Raw genomic sequence first — 20,179 nt, forward strand, 5'->3', positions numbered from 1 at the left:
AGACTTTTGATACTATTAAGAGAGAGAGAGCTGTACTGAGCTGAAATCTTGTATAATACTACATATTTATAGTAGATTTTATAATTTTTTAGTGTTAAATATTGGTATTCTCCTTATTTTTCATAATGAATTTAGAGTAATGTTAGAGAGAAGTCACTATAGCAATGCACACTTTACACTTACTGCGTGGTTACTTCTAGTTGATTGTTTCCAACACTCACTTGGAGAGATGTGTGGTCTAGATAATGCCACATCATGTGTGCAAAATGGATGCTCCTAATAGTGGCTTCTATCTATATTTATTTATGAATTTATTATGCATTAGCTACTATTCACTTGATCACACTCTATACTTCTAATTTTTTTACAAGGTGTGAGAGTATTTTTTATATAGTATAGAGTGTAGAATGATAAATAGTGACTGAAAAAAAAATTATTTTCATAATTAATTTATTTCCTCGAAACATCAATGCATACCACTGTGAATAATATTATGTACAATTCTCATTTTAAGGACTGCAATACAAGGTTAAGTAATTTTATTTTTAAAATTTTTTTAAATTATAAAAATATTTCTCTTAAAATTATATATTTTTTTATTTAATAAAAAATTTATATATACAATTTTCGATGAAAGAGTGTAAATAAAATTTCTTTACCACTGTTAACACCACTGTCTACAAGACATCCGACCAACTGTTAAATCATTGAAAAAAGATATCAATCAACAATGCTAACTCAAAATTTGTCTCTTTTTGCCATTAGAAGACAAATAAAATCATTACAGATTGCCATAATCTGCCGACAGTTGCATTTCGCTTAATTTGTGGGCTACCCATTGTTTGTCCATAAAGAAACAAGCAGAGCATCAAATTTGAGTTGCATATCATGCATTAGTTGGGGAGGACATGCATAACACGTTTCAACCTTAAGCCGCCCAACTAAGGTACATGTTACCCATCACCATAATGATCAAACCTTGGCGGCATAGTAGCATTACGCATCATCATAATTGAAATATAATCATATTATTCTAACATATATATATGATAATATGACTCATTTTCTACCATTACTGTATAAAATCATATTATTTCATATATATTATTTAATAATCCACCAAAATTTCATATTATAGAGCAAATTACATACAGTATGGGCCTATTAAGCCCAACATGTTTTCTGTTTCCTATTGACACCCAACTATCATTTTGGACTGGGAATTGTCACTGAACTCGGATTGTTAGACAAATTGGGCCAACTCTAGGTTGCCACTCGTTGCTAACCTTCTATTTAGAATGGTCCGAAATGGGCTGGTGTAACTTTCCAATAAAATGCCTCGCCTTGTTAGAAAATGATTTATGCATATTTAGGCCCTATTTGGATGTTGAACGGACTTGAAATGAGTTGAGTTTTTTTATGAATGTAATGAGTTGAGATGATTGAGTTAGTTTTGTGGGATCTACCTAAGATGAGTTTAGATGTTAAAATGAGTTTAGATGTATTTTATAGAAAATTAAAAAAGATTGTGGGTCTTGCGTGTAAATAAGTGTTGAGTTGAAAAATGTTGTAGGTCCCACGTGTAAAAAGATTTTGAGTTGAGATAAGTTTAATGATTTGAGAGTTGAATGTTTGAATATTAGACTCAATTTTAAATTAGACTGAACAGAGTTGATCTCGGTTCAGTCCAAATTCCAAACGGGGCCTAGCCTTTAGCGTGTGCAACTTCCGTTCAAGCTTTTTGAAAAAAAAAAACTCATTTTTTATGGTAGGTTTTGATTTTTCAAAATGTTTATATAGGGTTTGCACAATCTAATATTGTATCTAACTTTACTCATTTGTATTTTAAGAGTAGATATTTATACAGATATTAAAAAGAGTTTTACAATATGATGGATTACATTAAATCATATCAATGTATAAACTTTCTTGTGTAAGATCTTCGTGTAGACCAAAATTTTTTGCAAGTTAATAGTGTTGTTCTTATAATGGGATTTTAGATGCTCTCAAAAGGAGCCAATCAAGACACCCACTATGAGAGATGTTGTCAAAATTAATCAAAATCTACATAACCATGAGAAGTAACAAAATCCAAACTTTTTCAATTGTGATAGATTAGATACAGTATGTTAATCCCATAATAATTTATTTTTAGTGCGTTATAAGATTCATATACTGTGCCTATCTTTCTACTATATTACCATTTGTTTTTATTGGTCCTCTTTACACAATTTTCCATTCCAATTGTATTGAAAATAAATAAATAAATAAATGGTGTGTAGAATATAGAGAATGGATTGAATCATATGTATATACACTTTTCCCGAGAAAATAAGTATGAAAGATGTTTAGTCTATACAAAATTTTTATAAAAATAAACTTATAAACTGATATGTATTGATGTTGTACGCCACATTGTAAAGTAATTTTTTTATTATACGATAGATTTAATTACCATATCAAATCACATTTTTTTTATAAATTTATTTTTGAAGAAATACTCTAGTCATAAAGAAATTACACAAAAATAATATGACAATATGATGTGGCTTGATGTGATTCATCAGATTATAAATTATTTTTATTGTAAAATATATCCAACGGATCGGATGAATGCATATTAATTTATGTGATTATTTTTGTATAATTTATTTATAGATGTAGTAATATTTTATTTATTTATTTTTGTAGCTCTTATACTTCTCGATAAAGTAATGGGCTTGGACTCCATCGTTTGTATGCCAAGAGGCCCTCTAAAAATCCAACCCGCACTCGCATCCCAAAATTCCCACCCTCTCGCTCGCTGACCGGCAGGCTCGCATACCCTATAAATATACGAAAAGCAGTACTTTTGGTGTTGAAAAATGAGAAAATCACAGACCCAGTCGCTGCTTTCTACACACAGCGGACGTTACAGCTACCTCTAATACGCCATTCATTGCGTTCTCTCTCCATCTCTCTCTATCTCTGATCGTAGAAACCCTTTTTGCATTGAACTTCTCTCGGTCCTCTCCCGCCCTCTGCCTCGGTTTCTCAGAAGGAATCAGCTAAACGTCGTCTTCGTCGACTCCGAGCACCAAAGCGGCATAGAATACTGTTGGGGACTTTTTCAGGTATGGGTTTAAAGATTTTGAGTAGGCCGTTTGGTTGGCGACAAAAATGTGGGAAAAATATTTTGTTTTGAAAGGAGGATTCCGGATTTTGATTCTTAGATTCTTGGATTCTTTTTTATCCGGGGACTAGGGAGGACAGTAATGGCCGTACTCTACTGTGTGTAAAATGCGCCCTGCTGTTGCTTTCCAATGTTTTTTTTTCACGGGTTTTTGGGGAACGAAGCGGAGGACCGTATTTTGCTTTCGGTCAAATGAAACTTTTGGCGTTATAATGTTTTGTTAGTGAATTATTGTTTGTGTTAAAGGCTATTTCTTTTGACTTTTTTTTGTTCTTGTTAAAAAAAAATGAATTTGGTAGATATTACTAATGAGAATCTATTTTTATGTTAAAAATAAAGTCTGTTTTGTGAATACTTCTTTGTCTGCTATTTGATCGCTACATTCTGTTTCACTTTCTTGTTGGGTGTTTACAGTGGTGCTCAGTTTTTTTATTCGACCACCAATGCAAACCTATGATCACGGTACAATCTTGTCAGTCTTACATTTGCGTACTTCCTATTGTCGCTCATAATGTTAAAGATGGTTTTGGCTAACCTTAAAGCCTTGGTTCGATGGAGATGAAAATGTTGGTTGGGTTACACTCATCAAGGCAAGTGGTTTTGAGTCATTCTTTTGATATATAAATAAATGAATGAATGAATTAAGTCATTTGACAAGGAATGAGTTGGTTCTTAGTTAGTGGTTTTCATTGAAGGTTTTGTTTTGTTTTCCCACTCAAGTTTTCTGTCTCTCGTTCTATTCAAAATTCTCTATTTTCTTTTAAATTTGGCAGCTATGTGGATGCCTACTTGTGTTGAGGGTCTAGTTTATTTATTTTTTGGGTATGTTTTTCCAATTAATAGGAGAAAGATTTACTAGGTATAATAAGTGGAAACTTTTTCTTTCCCTTTTGAAATACATAGAACTTTAGACTATCATGAGAAGAGTTATCTTGTTCTTTGTTGATCAGTATCATATGGGAAAAATGGTAGGCTATTTACATTTGAATTGGAAAAGATTTGGGAACTCCAATTACTAACATATTTAGGATCTCCAACAACTAACACATTTAGGAATGGTAGGTCCAACCTTTATACATGGTTCTCTAGAGCTTAATCCTATACCATGAAGTTATTGCAGCAGAAATCCTAGAGAAGCCTTTGGATATTCCTCTCATGTTCTGATCTTGCTGTTGCTCTCATTGCGACTCTCTCTTTTGTGTCTCTCTTTTTTTCATATTAACTACTAGGAATTTTTCAGACCTCTCAATCAATCGATTTCTGTCTTTCTTTGTTCTCCAAAACTTTGTGATTCCTCATAACCTAAGAATGAAAAGGCCCGTGACTCTTGAAGATTTGAAGGGCGACTCTCCTGCCCAAAATGACTCTTTCAACAGACTCAAAGAAGAGGTCAAAGCTGTGGCTAGGGATGAAGAAGAGGAACTTTTGTTGCTGACAGAAAGAGTTTTGTATGAGTTTATTGAATTCCAAGTGAGAAAAGCGCTTGAGGAGTCATATAGTAGAGAAGAGTCTGTTGGAAGTGTTAATTCCAAGCTGGATCTTGATGCGATTGATAAGGAGGATGTAACCAAGATAAAAGAAGAGGATGCCTAGAGTTATACGAACCACAGACTCTGTTTGGGATCAGCAGTGCCTTCCAATGTATCCATTAGGGAAGCTCTCATGGTTAAATCCTTTCAAATTATTGCATGAGAGCTCCTAACAATTTAATAGGAGAGTGATAGCTGTCGTATATATTTCTTTCAAGATTTTCTACATTGACATGCCCATCCATGTGCGAATTATTATGTCTTCATGTACCATTAGGCGATAATTTGACATTTGATTTCAAAATTCTCATGGAACGCTATTGAGATAATAATTTTATGGGATTGAATTAATTCAAGTTGAGTTGTGTAGTATGATTTTAACCACTAACAGAGAGGTGTACTAGTGCAGATTAAATATCTGGACATTACGTCATTGACCTTTTCAGAAGATTTCTGATTGGCTTTGTCTCAATGACTTTGCAAGTATTGAGAAGGTTTTGAAATTTATATAAGAGATTTGAAACTGTTGTATGCTGTAATTATCTATTCTGAACTATTGTAATCACTGTTCAGTTATTAGTTGCGTGTGGGAATGGCACAGACTAATTCTGGAGATTTTCAATTTCTTTTTGGATAATTTTTATCTCACTTAAGCTCACATCCATCTAGTAAAAACCTTGAAAGATGCCATACACAACCACACACACACTGCCCCTCCTTTCCCCGGCCACACATGCATGCCGAGTGTCCATGCATGGATGTGTACGTGCTTGCATATAATTCAATAGGCTTTCTGTATTTTGGTTGGGTTGCCAAATATTTTGGAGACGGAGTTTGGTTACAGCATCAAACTGACATCACTGTGCTGCATGTGCTCAAATGAGGTGGCCTCTTAACTTGGTCTATGGCTGGTCTTAAAGTTTTAAATATTTGGTGCATCAGCCTTGGCTTGCAAACCACTGCATCAACCAAGTATACATGTATGTTTGATTCCATGGGACATTGCCTTTCTAGATTAAAGATCTTGCAAACCCTGAGGGGTAGCTCAGCTGGTCCGGCCTTGGGTTTGCTCCCCAATGGTCACTAGTTCGAGTCCCCTTAGGACCACTGGAGGTTTACCCAGTCGTTAACTTCAGGGTCCCATGGGATTAGTCGAGGTGCGCGCAAGCTGGCCCAGACACCCACGATTATAAAAAAAAAAAAAAAGATCTTATTCACGCTTTAAAATGAACTTCCTGCATTACCCTACTGAGCACTAGATTAATTGAAAAAATCTATTTTTTGGTGAAGTATAATGAAAGAAAGTAATAACAGGAAACGAAACAGATATTTATGTAGAGCTGTTGGGGCATGAAAGCTCTTGAATTTTTCTCAATGGCCGCTGTGTTCGCACTCTTTCTCCTCATAATGCCACTCTCTTAGTTGTCTCCTTGCATATGATGGTCAATTCTAGCATGCGAATGAACTCTAGCATAAATGGCCCGTCATTCTCTCACAGGAATGGGGCAGGGGGTAGGTTGTGGGCTTAAGATGTATCAGGTGCATTTTTAAACTTACTAATAAAGAAAAAATATGATTGACAGTTCATGTATTAGGAGATTAGAGTTAGAAACATTTTGTGTGTGTTTATTAAGGAAGATAGCTTGTATAGAGCAGTTGGGACATCTTGAACATGTTTGGTTAACATTTTTTTCAAATTTAATCCAAAAAAATCTTTCAATCTCAAAAAATTCAACTTTTCATCTCATTTGCTTAGATTTCGGGTGTGGATGTTAAGCAGGTCTATACTTCTTGGTTTCAGTAGGGACTCCTTACAAGAGTTGTTTATAGCCTGTCGTATTGGACTTAAAAAAAATTATATTTAAACAAATTTTCAACTCTACACTTTCCCAAACCCCAACACAAAGCATATCTCAAGAAATAAATATTCAAGATTTCCTATCTACTTTGACAAAACCCAATAAACAATACATTTGAAAAAAATCCTCAAACATTCTCAATATTTCTCTTAACCAGCTAGATGCCTTGAGGACCAACATTATGCTTCTCAACTTGATATGTCGTAAAGGTTGGCAATGAAGCAATAATATTTGGGGTACTTTTTCCAGAATTGTTTGGAATGGGTGTGGGAAATAAACGTTGTGTCTGTGGAGAGAGTGAGATTATGAATGGTTAACTAGTATGATAGATGTAAGGAGAAGATCTTGTGGATGCTAGTGATTCAAAATCTGAATACTTGGATTTTATTCTTTAAAAGGTATATATGCTGTTACAGAGTATCCTTATCTGCTTAATTGATAGTTCTCCACAATTTTTGCTTAGGCTATCTAGGGGGTATTCAAGTGACCATCCATGGGGCTTTTTTAGTCAGTTATTGAACACATAATCCTCACTGCTTGATCTATGTTTGAAGAGATGTTAAGACTTATAGCTAGAAGTAGTAGTACTTTGGCTTGAATATAGGAAGGTCGTGAATTGGATATCACATTGCTTGGGATGGTGAAGTCTTGACCTTTTTGCCTAATCTTCTCTGGTTATCTCGGGGCCCAGTTGTGGCTTGGGCATTGTGTCATTACGTCTCTGTAAACTGTAAATCTTCAAACGTGATTTTATTGTCTGGGAGACAAAAGGATGCTTGACTATCTTTCCACTTGCATGGAAGGTGAGTTAGTGAGGGGTGATGAGTTGGCTGTCTCTGTTCTTCTTTAGTTTGTGGGCATTGGTTGTGCTGGTCTATTATACATTGCTTCTTTCCTTGAAGGCTGGACTTCTGACCTTGGAGGGGGTGGTGGAGTTAGCTGACTCCGTTTGTTCTTCTTCAAACATGTATGCTCTTAAGGAGAATCTTTATGGTTATTCATGGTACTAAGGTTGCTGTTGAGTTCATTAGTGCATCCTAGATTGGCTGGTTTTGAGGCCAAAATTTCCATAAAGAGTAGCATCAGATCATTCTGCCTCCGAAGAGATGTAGCCTTTTCTCAATTTTTTTTTTTGTTTAGCAAACTAATTAGCATAGAATTCCTCCTCAGGTAATGGCTCTGCATTTCCTTTTCTTCATTGTAATAGCTTCTCATCTTTCACTGTTTGTTTGATCTCAAAGATGCAATTCTGGATTTCTGATCATCACCATCGTTACTAATATATGAATATGTTGTTGGGTGCAGAGGCTTGTTTTGCCATGGAGAGCTCTGATGATGAAAAAGATGGAATCCTTGGGAATTTCATTCCAAAAGAACTGGCCCATGGTTTGGCATCTAGCGGAGCAAAATTTGTGGATGAAGTACTTAATAGCCAAAGTGAACACTGCTTGGAAAATTTTCGCATGGATAAGCATGTATTTTACAAGTTGTGTGATATTTTGCAAGCCAAAGGCTTGCTACGTCACACAAATCGAATCAAGATTGAGGAACAATTAGCCATTTTCATGTTCATAATTGGCCACAATCTACGTACAAGAGCTGTCCAAGAGTTATTCCGATATTCAGGAGAAACCATCAGTCGCCATTTCAATAATGTTTTGAATGCAATTATGGCAATTTCCTTAGACTTCTTTCAGCCTCCGGGTTCAGAGATCTTGGAAGATCCAAGATTCTATCCATACTTTCAGGTAACTTGGATTATTGAGTTTGATTGGGTTCTCTTTCTGTGTAATCTTTTTCCTCTCATTATTAGTAATTTTCTGGTAGGATTGTGTGGGAGCAGTTGATGGTATCCATATTCCAGTTATGGTAGGTGTAGATGAGCAAGGACCTTTCCGCAATAAGAATGGCATGCTTTCACAAAATGTTCTGGCAGCTTGCTCATTTGATCTCAAGTTCCATTATGTTCTAGCTGGCTGGGAAGGCTCAGCATCAGATTTGCAAGTCCTAAATTCTGCACTGACAAGGCGAAACAAACTGCTGGTCCCTGAAGGTAGGGTGTATATTGGAATCAGTTGTTTTAGCAGAATGATAGAATGTCATGTTTTGATTTTTGGTTTTGGTTTTGGTTTTGGTTTTGGTTTTGATTTTGATTTTGATTATGATTTTGATTAATTTTTTTATTTCTGGGGAGGGGCGGTGGGATTTCTTACTTCCATTGCCGAGTACGAAATATTAATGTTGGTGTTGGCAGGTAAATACTACCTTGTAGACAACAAGTATGCAAATATGCCAGGTTTCATTGCCCCATATCCGGGTGTTCCATATTGCCTAAAGGAATATCCTAGTGGCTATCATCCACAAGATGCCAGAGAGCTATTTAATCAACGACACTCATTGTTACGAAATGCCACTGATCGGATCTTTGGCGCTTTGAAGGCACGATTCCCTATATTGATGTCTGCTCCTCCATACCCATTACAAACACAGGTCAAGTTGGTTGTGGCAACATGTGCGATACACAATTACATCCGGAGGGAGAAACCAGATGATTGGATTTTTAGAAAGTATGAACAGGACAGCACGGCATTACAAATCGAGTCGTCGTTGCCCCCTTTAGAGGTGGAACAACCCATTATGCATATTGATACCCAAGCTCTGGACATTGGCGTTGAAGCAGAACAACTAGAAATCTCTTCACAATTGCGAGACTCCATTGCAACTGAAATTTGGAATGACTACATCCATGATTTTTCAGCCATGTAAATCATCTTTGGTAACAGTTTCAGGTTAGGATTGAAATTATTTCAGGATCGAGAACCATATGAAGATTTTGGGTGTGATTCCATGCTGTACATTGGCCCTTCTGTTCATAGAAAGGAAAGATATGGGTAGATCATACATTTCAAACATTGCATTGTCACATGGTTTCCTGAAAGGTAAAAGAAGTGTCCTTCGAAAAGGATGAAGTTGAGATATACATATATTTTTTTTAATGTAAATATTTTATTGTATTTTTGGGGGGCTTTGATGCTTGAAATTTACCAAGTGAACAACTGCAGGTGGCGACTGAACAGGAAGTTGATCACAGACCATCGTGCATTACTTCTGAGAGGCCCACCAATCTGTTGATATTGATGCAAAAAGTTTGATCTTAAATTTCTAAGGATCATTAACCATCGATGATCTGTGATGTGGGCACGTTAGACGGTTCTTGAATTTAATCAAGTAAAAGACATGTTGCTCTGCACGTCTTAAGAATTTCTCGTCGCCCTCTACGCTATCTTAAAATTTTTGAGAAATACCTATAAAGATATTATACAAAAATAATTTCATGGGCTGATGTGTTTTTATGTAGTTTGTCAGATTGTAAAATTATTTTTATTGTAAAATACATTCATGAAATTATGTTAGGAGATTATTTTTATATAATCTTTTTAGCCGGATCTCACCTCAGACCTACACAGGATGCCTCAATATAACGTCGCCAGAATGGAGTTGGGCCGGCTGTGTGTGGATTGCTGCTGTCCCTGACTGAACTAAACTGCTGAACGAGTGCATATACAACAAGGTTTCTATATACAAGCTACAGATTGAACAGCCAGCCCAAAAAACTCTGAAGTAGTTTACAGTTTACCCCAAGCAAAATCTCTCTCTCTCTCTCCAATGGCTCTTTGTCGGTTAATGGTAAATACAAAGAACCTGTCAGTGCAGAATGCTGTGTACCATGTTCATAGGGACCCATTATACAAAAGAATACTGATCCGATCAGGGAACATTCTCATGAAAAGGAACACCTAAGGGGTCATGCATGATGAATAATACCCTTTCTTACCAGGAGAAAGTGGCTTAACTTACAAGGGTTCTTGAAACAATCAGATAAAAGCTATCATGGATTCCTTGTACTTGAATTGATGCATTGTTTTGCATTTTGTGAGACCCATATGTTAGGTGCAGAAGTCCCCGATCACATATGCATTGCCCCACTATTTCAAGTCTCGAAGCTTTCTTGAACTTCAAATCAAAATCTAGTTGATCATGCTAGTTATTATTGCCCTCACATAGTTCACAAAGGATACTACATATGAAAGAAATCTAGATCTCGTATAGGGCGTCCCATACACCATTCATACTAAAGGCGGGACAGGTGAGAAAGACGGACGGTTTGCAAACTTGTATTCTTATTCATCCAATATACTATTGAAGTGAGTTCCACAATAATAAAAAAATATTAGTATTTTAACTTTTTTAGAACTATAATAAGCTCTACCACGAGTGGTATGTTGATACATAAGACTTTCAAATAGCAAAACCCTTACAAATTGCAACATCATAAACTTGGATCATATTGATTTGTTGGGACTCCTCATGCAATGTCAATGAGTGCTAACATGGGCATCAAACTTTTCACATGAATGGTAGCCCCCAGATTGAGCTGTAAAGTTTTGACATGCGCCCCCTCCTACACGAGTATTGGTTGTTATCATCTCTCACCACACCCCTTATTCCTAAGTTTGGTAACCACCTTCCTTGAGATCACCTCCTTCCTAATGAGACTTTTTCTCTTCTTTTCATTTCAAATGGGACAAGGTATATCCGTTTGGAGCAACCATGAAGTAGGTTTTAATATGAGATGGAATGCCACGAAAGAGGGGTGCCCAATGTATAACTTGCAAGTACTTGCAAGTTTTTTCATACTAGTTTCAAATTATTACTTTATTTTTTCTACTTATAGGGGCGGCTTAATACAAATTGAGGTCTAAAGCGAAATTTGAGTGAGTCATTCCTAATGATAATGATAATAAAATATAAATTATTATATGGGATATTTTCAAACCTTTTAATAAAATGAGATTTTATTTAAAATCTTTAAATACAATTTTTGTAAATTTATATTTACAACAACTGAGGTCTTAATACAGATTTTGTAACTTAATTTAGCAAGATCTTAAAAAAATTATTTAAAATATAAATAATTCATTGTATTACTTATATAAAAAAAATCATTGTATTAAATATTAAATTTAGTATTATGGGGCCTTGCACACATTGAAAACTATAAAAATTATTTAAAATTTTATTTAATGAAATGGTTTTTATTTTTGAGAGCCTTACATAGAGGGTGGGGGCTTAGGCAATGGTGTAAATGATCTTACCACTGAGCCGGCCTTGATTCTATAAATGATAGAGAATTCATAATCTTCCATCTAAGGAACTTTATAGGAGTAAGTTTTATTACCGTGCCAATCCTTTATGGATAATATAATAAAATTAAATTTATAAATTGACGTGATTTCATATAATATGTTAAATTTTTTTTGTAATAAAAATAATTTTACAATCTAACGTATCACATCATACTATATCAATTTATAAATTTATTTTTATGAAATCTCTTTATAACTAAATATTTTTCTTTTAATAATAACGACAAATAAATCCACACATAATTTTTTCTCCCATTTGGCACCAAGAATAAAAAACTGTAATGCTTTGCTTGATATCACTGTTGAAAAAGAATCAAAACTGTGTTGACTAATGAAGACTGTCAGCTCATAATCGTATCTTTTAAATTGAAACCAATCAAGGGAACTAATCAAAAAAAGATCCATAACCTTTGACTATGTAATTAAAGAGGGAAAAAATGACAGGACCTTTTTCCAGCAAGTGGTGTCGGCAGTTTCCCAAAGAAAATAAATACAAAGGATTGCTGACTTTTCCAGCCAATTATGATCAGCTCTATATATCATGAGAAAATTATATCTAAATTCTCAGATGAATATTCAACATTTTAAGGGTAAGTTTGGAGGTTGAATGAGATATAAAATTTTTATCTTATTTCATCTCATTTCATCATTATATCTTTTTTAAATCTCTATATAAAATATAATAAAAAATTCAATTTTTTCAAATTTTAATATAATAATAATACTAAAACATAATATTTTAAATACTAAAACAAAATATAAAATTCTCATCTCACTCTCCAAACCTGTCCTAAAACTTCAAAGAGTGATAGAAATGATATTTCCCAAAACCTGAAGGGATATTTTGAAATTTAGATCTAGTTTGTTTTACTATTCTTCTTAACTTATCTTATTTTATTTAATTATTATAATTTTTTTAAATTTTTATATAAAATAAAATAAAAAATTTAATTTTTATAAAATTTTAAAATAAAAATAATATTAAAAAAATATATCTTAATAATATTTTATTTAACTTTTAAAATTAATATCAACCAATCTAATCTTATCTATAAAAACAAAGACCCTAAGCAGAGTGGAAAACAGAACAACAACATTAATCATTTCAAACACATTCTTCTTTCCCAAATGAAACCCAACCATCACTTTCCTTTCTCAATTTCCCCCACAATCCTTGCAAATACTTCAACTACAATACTCCCACGTTACATTTATCTTATGTAAAGAGTCACTCTCTGATCTCTCTCTCTCTCTCTGGGAGAAGAGAAGATACACATAGAAAGATAGAGAGAGAAATGTTGGATCCAGCAAACAACATGCTGCCTCCCCCCTCATCTCCATCTATCTCCTCCGTTTCCTCCTCCGATCTTGACACCGAGGTACCCCATTAACCAAAAATCTTCAAACCTTTTATAAAAATCTCTTCTTTTTCTTTCATGCTGTCCAATGCATTCAAATTTTTTTTCTATAGATTTTGATTTGTTCAGGGTTTTTTTGTTTGTTTTTGTTTTGGGTTATGATTCATGAATACTGCAGTCTACAGGGTCCTTTTTTCATGATAGAAGCACAACTCTGGGGACTCTAATGGGCGTGAGCTTCCCTGCCATTACCTTCAGAGCCCCATCTCAGCACCGGGACCCCCAAACGTCCGTTTCGGTGTCCGTTTCCGCGGTGTCACGGAGGGCCAAGAAGCCCAGGAAGAACAAGAACAACGCTCAGCCACCTCAGGCGATGGTAGAGCGGCGGCGGAGGTGGTGGCAACTTTGCAGGGACAACGAGGCAAAGCCAGGCTCGCTGGGCGAGTTTCTCGAGGTGGAGCGGAGGTTCGGTGACGGAGCGTTCTTCGGTGCGGCCGCGGCAGAGCTCGAAGGCGTGGTGGTGTTGCAGCAACAGCAGCAGCAGCATCGGCAGAGGAACGGAAACGGACGGCTGTTGTTCGCCGACGGAAGGGTTCTTCCGCCGGCCACCGATAGTGATGATGGGGCAGCGACGGCTGGAGCGCTCTGCAGATTCCCGGTTTCACTCAGTGGGATCTGTAGTGGCGGGGCAGGATAAAATTTCTGCTTTTTTTTTTTTTTTATCCTTTTTATTGGATCTTTTTGTTAATTGTTTTGGAGGGATTCTTGATTGATTGTTAATGATTTAAATATTCTCTAATTTATCCATCTCTGCATCAGCTGCTTTTTTATTTATTTGCCCAAAATAAATTACCCAAAAAAAAAAAAAAAAAATTGGCTTTTGAGGACTTTGCTTTTAGCTTTTTCTACTTTGATCCTTTTTGGTTGGTTAGAATATTAGCAGTTGATGTTATCCTTTTAGCACGTATATACATATATATATATATATATATATATATTATGTATGTGTGGCATTGTCAATAGCTTTTTCTAATAAGTTTTGTTTTTTTTTTTATCGATCATTATTTATTACTTTACATCCTACATATTATCAAAAACACTCATATTTTATAAAAAATATTTTCATAACTTATGAATAAATTTTAAGTGTAAAATATAAAAATAAATAGTGACTAATGAGTATAATTTTTTATTTATAAACGAGTACTAATTTATGTGTTTTTTTTTTGTTTTAAAAAAAAAAACATCATTTTAGACCAATTAATTTTCCTTACAATGGATAAATTGAGAGACTTTTTTGACTCATTGGATTATCCTTAAATTTTTTCAATAATATATAAATAATAAGTGACACTTAAGAGAAGTTTGGTTATAAAGATTCTTTTATCTCAAAATATAATAAATAATTTAATTTTTTTAAATTTTAAAATAATAATAATATTTCATTCAACTTTTATATCAACACGTCTTATTTTAATATACGAATTCACCTTATTAAAAATTAGTTCTATGTAAGTGTCCGTACTACAACAGTAATGGCTATCAAATTTAATTACAATAAAAGAAAAATATATATTTTTCAGCTTTTTAATTTAGTAACTGTGTTCAAGTTCCTGGAATTTAGCTCTACCCCAAGTTTGTGGTACAGTTGTCTGTCAAGTTTCACTTTCAGATATAATACCCATTGCTTTAGAGTAAAGCAGTGAGGATTTTGATTAAGTTTTTTTTACAAGGCTTTTATTTATTTATTTATTTATTTTTGGGTCTTAAACTTATCAATGCATTGTCAGTAAAGCAAATAACCCAATGTTCTTTTATATTAAACATATCTCTGTTTTGGAGAATGTTAATAAATTGTAAAATCCCATTTGCATAATATTTGGGATCAAAATCCCAAAACCTTGAATAATTGAGTTCAATCACATGATGATTCTTATCCTAAAAAACTATATTAATCTAATAAAAACGGAATGTACAAATTAAGGGTTCTTTAGCCTATGGCATCTCCACCCAACAAACTAGGAGTAAAAGGAAAAAATACACTTTATCTCCTCAAATTATTAGGAATTTGGTACTTTTCATTATATAAACCATCCCAATTACATTGTTCAACTAACAAAAAGTAGATACATTTAACACAATATCGAGTCAAATTTTAATGAAGAGTAAAAAGTGTCAATTTTTAATAGTTTGTAAAAGAAATATGCAAAATGTATTTATCTCAATAATAATAATAAAAAGAAAGATGTATGGAGATTACTGACCCTCTAAAATCAGGGACAATTAAGACTGTGTTTGGGTAGCGAGGTAATCTTAGGTATCCTGTGAATAATAGTAAAAAAAGTAATGAAAAAATAATGATAAAATGTAGAATAGTAGTAAAAAGTAAGTAAAAAGTAATAATAAAATAATGAATAACTGACAGCAGTTTTTCTGGCTTGGCAATCTTTTTCGTATACCACTGGAAAAAGCACAGAAGGTGAACACTTTTTTTGAAGCAAAACAATTTAGAGATAGAAGATTGCAATTTTCTTGTAGAGTACATTGCCTAAATAGAAAATTTGGAGAGGACGATACAAATTACATAGTAGTTTGAGGGGATTTGTTTGTGAGCCCCTGGGTTAATTTTGGTTTCTAACTTTGTGCACAAATTGATCAATAAAAGCTCAAACAGGTATTTTAATCAATTTCAAAGAAAAAGTTGAGATTTAAGAAACTCTACCCGAAAACCAAAAAACTGCAGAGAAACCTGCAAGTCCCTCCCATGCTTGAACTTTTGGCCATATATTACAAAAAGAACCAAATCGCAAGAACAGGGAAAAGTAGAGTCGTCTTCCCTTACATTAATCCTTCAAGTTTTGGAAGTAGGGAATGGTTCTTTTCAATTTCAATCCAACTAGATGCAGGCATTTTCTTCACATCCCTAGCTTCCATTAATTCTCTCAGCATCCCTACCCCATCCCAATTGCTCAAGCCAGCAAACAAGTTGGATAATACCACATAGGTTGACGGATCTTTTCCGTCCAGATTTAATACATGCTCCGCTGCACGCTTCCCGATTTCCATATCACCATATACATGACAAGCACCGAGCAAAGTTTTCCAAACTAGCACACCTGGTTGAAATGGCATTCTTAAAATGAATTCCTCGGCTTCTTTGACACGTCCAGCTCGACCTAGAAGATTTACCATGCATGCATAGTGATCTTCTACAGGAAGGATTCCATAATCACGGGTCATGGAGGCAAATAACTCCCACCCTTCATCGATAAACCCTCCTTGGCCACATGCATAAAGCACACAAATGAAGGTTATGTAGTTTGGCTGAATATCCTTCAGCCTCATCTCATCATAAATCTTGAGGGCTTTCCTAGCTTGGCCGTTTATTGCACATGCCATGATCATTGTCGTCCATGAGACAATAGAATGATCATTCATGGATTGGAAAACTGTCCATGCGTTGTCCACACACCCACATTTTGCATACATATCTAGTAAAGCATTATCTACACAGACATCAATGTCTGTTCCAAGCTTGATTCTCAAGCCGTGAACTTTCTTCCCTTCCTCCAATGAAGCCAAATTAGCACAGGCATTCAAGGCAGTAGCAAGGGTAAACTTGTTCGGTTTTACACCCATCTTCTTCATCTCTGCAACGATCTCAAGTGCTTTGCTTGGTTCTCCACACTGTAGGCATCCTGCAGCCATCTGAGTCCACGAGCACACATCTCTCACTGGCATCTCATCAAAAGCTTTAAACCCTTCAACCAACTTCTGATTTTTTATATACATATCTGCCAAAGAGTTCCCCACACAAATCTCAACACCATAACCATATCTGACAAGCTGAGCATGAACCTGCAATCCTAATTTAAAGTCAGAAAGGGCAGCCAAGCCGGTAAGAACACTGGAAAATGTGAAACTATCAGGCTTCACACCTTCACAAATCATTCGATACCAAAATTTGGGCACGTCCGCAAAAGAGAACTGCAAAAACCCAGCCATCATGGCATTCCAAGACACAATATCCTTAGTTCGATAATTCTCAAAGACTTCCAGAGCCCCTGCCAATTCACCATGCCTTATCAAAGCTGTCAAGAAGGCATTCAGCAAGAAAATGTTTGACTCAAATCCCAAGCGAACAATGAATGAATAAAGTTGATATGCCTGCGTCAAATTCTCCACTAACGAGCATGCGTGGAGTGTGCTGACGAGGGTGAACTCGTTGGGCTTCGTTGTTCCATCACGGTGCATACGGCAAAACAGAGAAAGAGCTTCATTAGGACAGCCATGTTGAACGAGACCCGCAATGACAGCTGACCACGACACGACATTCTTTTCGGGCATTTCCTCAAACAGTAGGAGACCATTGACCAGATCACCGCATTTGACATACATATTGAGCAAGTGATTACGGAGGAAAAGAGAAAAGGGAAGAGAACCTTTGACGAACTTAGCATGAATTCCTCTTCCGTGATATGAGTCAGATTTTTCGGCATATCTACGCAACAGAGTAGAATAAATTTCTTCCTCGGCTGAGTTTTCAAAACTGTCCGATGCAAAAAACCTTCGACAACATCGAACGAAAGAAGGCAACCTTGTGGCTATAAAGAGAAGAGTTGGACGGGGCATCTATGTCTAGACTTCATGCTCCCGCACGCTGGCATAGCCTGTTATTATGTATTGTAAAACTTAGAATCAATGGGAATATAAATTGTTCACTAACTATGCCCATTCTGCATGAATAGTTGATGAATATCTGAATACTCGAAAGAACCTTTCACCTACCATTGCAAAGGCTGGCGGTAAAGTAGAACGTGAACGAATTTGGAAGCGCTGCCCATATCTTTATCTGTATCACAGTCTGCTGCATTATAATAAGGAGGACAAAGCTCATATACCATTTCAAACTGATAAAAACCGTAATATCGATCCGCGTATAGGAAGGTGGTCAATAAAATTCCAGGTTGCTAGGGAAGTTCAAGCCCTTTGTAATGATCCAAAATATTTGGTTAGACCCAACAACAATCATATAACAACCATTTTTCTGAGCTCCCGATATGCTACGAAATCACGATGCAAAACACAAAACAAAATCAGTTCACAACACCTCCGCCGGAGAAAATTCACAGAAAGAACCAAATAGATTCACCGGAAAATCTTTCCGACCAAATGTGTTTGATTTTCTAAAAAAGTTTGAGAGATTTTTTCATGTAAAACCGGAAGATAGATATGATAGGGTGAGAAGAGAAGTATAAAGTTCGGCCGAGAAACCAAAAGACAAACCGGGCGAGGCGGAGAGCAACGAGCATTGAGCAACAGAGAATGAAAGACAGGAATCAATGGTGTTTATAATGGGCCGAGCCGATCATTAACTTTCAGCCCACTATGAAAAACAACCATAAATGTTCATCATAGTTTTTTTTATTAAAAACTTTAAATTATATAAATTTTAATAATTTAAGGTGAGAGGTTTTTATAAATTCTATATATTTTTTAAAAATTCATCATGCCTCAATTTTGTATCTATATCGTGCTTCTTTATTAATGATTAAACCTAATTAATCCTAAAAAATTAAGTCCTCTATTCAAATATTGAGAAGAACTCTAATTTAGTAAAACAAAAAAAAGAGGTACTCGTTTGTATAGTGAGATAAGATGAAATGAAATGAGATGAGATGATTTTAGATGAGCTGAATAAAATATTGTTAGAATATTATTTTTTAATATTATTATTGTTTTGAGATTTGAAAAAGTTGAATTGTTTATTATATTTTATATGAGAATTTGAGAAAATTGTAATAATGAGATGAGATGAAATGAAACACTTTCACTATCCAAGAGGGGCCTTTTGAATTTGCACACAACTTCAGTTTCTCATGTGTAACACCCTTAGTCAACACAATTGCATGGTTCTTGCTTTCACAAATCTTATCAAGTATCAACTGGCCATCATCAAGAAGAGATAGAATAAAATGATATATAATCTGAAGATGTTTGGTCTTGGAATGAAACGCTAGGTTCTTGGCAAGGAATACGGCACTCTGACTGTCACTATAAAGAGCACCATTCTCATTTTTTTTTTTTTTTGATGAGTAGAGCACCCTTCTCATTCTTCTTACCCAACTTCTCCAAAAAACTTTGTAATCAAATCATAATTTGAGGCTTCAGATACAGCAACATACTAGGCTTCTGTGGTAGATAGAGAAGTAGTCTTTTGCAGTTTGAACACCAAGACACAACAATACCACCCAAAGTCTATACAAAACTTGTAGTACTCTTCTGGTTGTCAGTATCACTAGCTAAATCAGCATCAACATAACCCTGCAGTTTTAGACCAGTCGCAGTAAAGCAAAGACACATCTGAAGAACCCCTCAAGTACCTCAAAATTCGCTTTACTGCCTCCAAGTGCTGCTTCCTGGAGTGCTCATGTATCTACTCACAACTATCATTGCATGGGCAATGTCTGGTCTCCTACAGACCATAGCATACATCTGAGAGCTAATAGTTGAGGCATAGGGTACCTTACTCATAATTATGCTCCTCCTCAGTGTTCAGTGACTGATCCTTACTCTCAATATGTCCATTCTCTTGGACATTACGCCATCTAAAAACTCATTCGGATGTATTTTCATTCAAAATATTGTAATATCGACCTCAATGCCATAATCTCATTGGAATTTGTAATTCCTTTGAGTTTAATGGAGAAAAGAAACTTCTTCACTTGATCCCCCCTTCTTCATTGCTTGATGTATTATACTTTTAGCGATGATGCCCATCGTCACATCCCTTAGATTTGTAGCACTTAGACACTGATGGAATTGTTTCTACTTGTCTAAGTCATCCATTATAGCATGTCAAATATTATGCTTGAGGACTACCCTTTTAATGTCTAGCACATGGCAACCGTGAGGAGCCATTGAAACCTAAGTTTCAATACCAAATCTTATGGTGATCAAGAAAGAGACATTAGACAATACTTGGAAAAAGTAGCTCATTTGTCTATGAAAATCTACCAAAGAGATACACAACGAGATAAATTGTTTCACCACC

The 20,179-nt window shown here is 35.2% G+C and overlaps 3 protein-coding genes across 5 annotated transcripts; 2 read left to right on the forward strand and 1 right to left on the reverse strand.

The window, feature by feature from the left end:
* Window positions 1-2,874: 2,874 nt before the first annotated feature.
* Window positions 2,875-9,470, forward strand: LOC108994950 (putative nuclease HARBI1). Of its 2 annotated transcripts, XM_035690565.1 has the most exons (5): window positions 2,875-3,113; window positions 3,587-3,634; window positions 7,866-8,308; window positions 8,388-8,613; window positions 8,815-9,470. In XM_035690565.1, the coding sequence occupies exons 2-5, from the start codon at window positions 3,616-3,618 to the stop codon at window positions 9,324-9,326; spliced, it is 1,200 nt and encodes a 399-aa protein (XP_035546458.1). In that variant the 5' UTR covers window positions 2,875-3,113; window positions 3,587-3,615; the 3' UTR covers window positions 9,327-9,470. The 2 variants fall into 2 exon arrangements, with proteins under 2 accessions (XP_035546458.1, XP_018825936.1); XM_018970391.2 differs by lacking the exon at window positions 3,587-3,634.
* A 3,489-nt stretch (window positions 9,471-12,959) lies between these two features.
* Window positions 12,960-13,932, forward strand: LOC108994882 (uncharacterized protein At3g17950-like). The gene is made up of 2 exons (XM_018970276.2): window positions 12,960-13,146; window positions 13,304-13,932. The coding sequence occupies exons 1-2, from the start codon at window positions 13,063-13,065 to the stop codon at window positions 13,820-13,822; spliced, it is 603 nt and encodes a 200-aa protein (XP_018825821.1). The 5' UTR covers window positions 12,960-13,062; the 3' UTR covers window positions 13,823-13,932.
* A 1,720-nt stretch (window positions 13,933-15,652) lies between these two features.
* On the reverse strand, window positions 15,653-18,428 carry LOC109000222 (putative pentatricopeptide repeat-containing protein At3g15130). Of its 2 annotated transcripts, XM_035690602.1 has the most exons (3): window positions 17,914-18,428; window positions 17,568-17,795; window positions 15,688-17,441 (listed from the first exon to the last, which is right to left on the reverse strand). In XM_035690602.1, exons 2-3 carry the CDS (start codon window positions 17,755-17,757, stop codon window positions 15,964-15,966), a joined length of 1,668 nt encoding a protein of 555 aa, XP_035546495.1. In that variant the 5' UTR covers window positions 17,758-17,795; window positions 17,914-18,428; the 3' UTR covers window positions 15,688-15,963. The 2 variants fall into 2 exon arrangements, with proteins under 2 accessions (XP_035546494.1, XP_035546495.1); XM_035690601.1 differs by having other exon boundaries at window positions 15,653-17,795.
* Window positions 18,429-20,179: the final 1,751 nt, after the last annotated feature.

The sequence above is a fragment of the Juglans regia genome, chromosome 6, assembly GCF_001411555.2.
Source record: "Juglans regia cultivar Chandler chromosome 6, Walnut 2.0, whole genome shotgun sequence".
NCBI classification, from domain to species: Eukaryota; Viridiplantae; Streptophyta; class Magnoliopsida; order Fagales; family Juglandaceae; genus Juglans; species Juglans regia.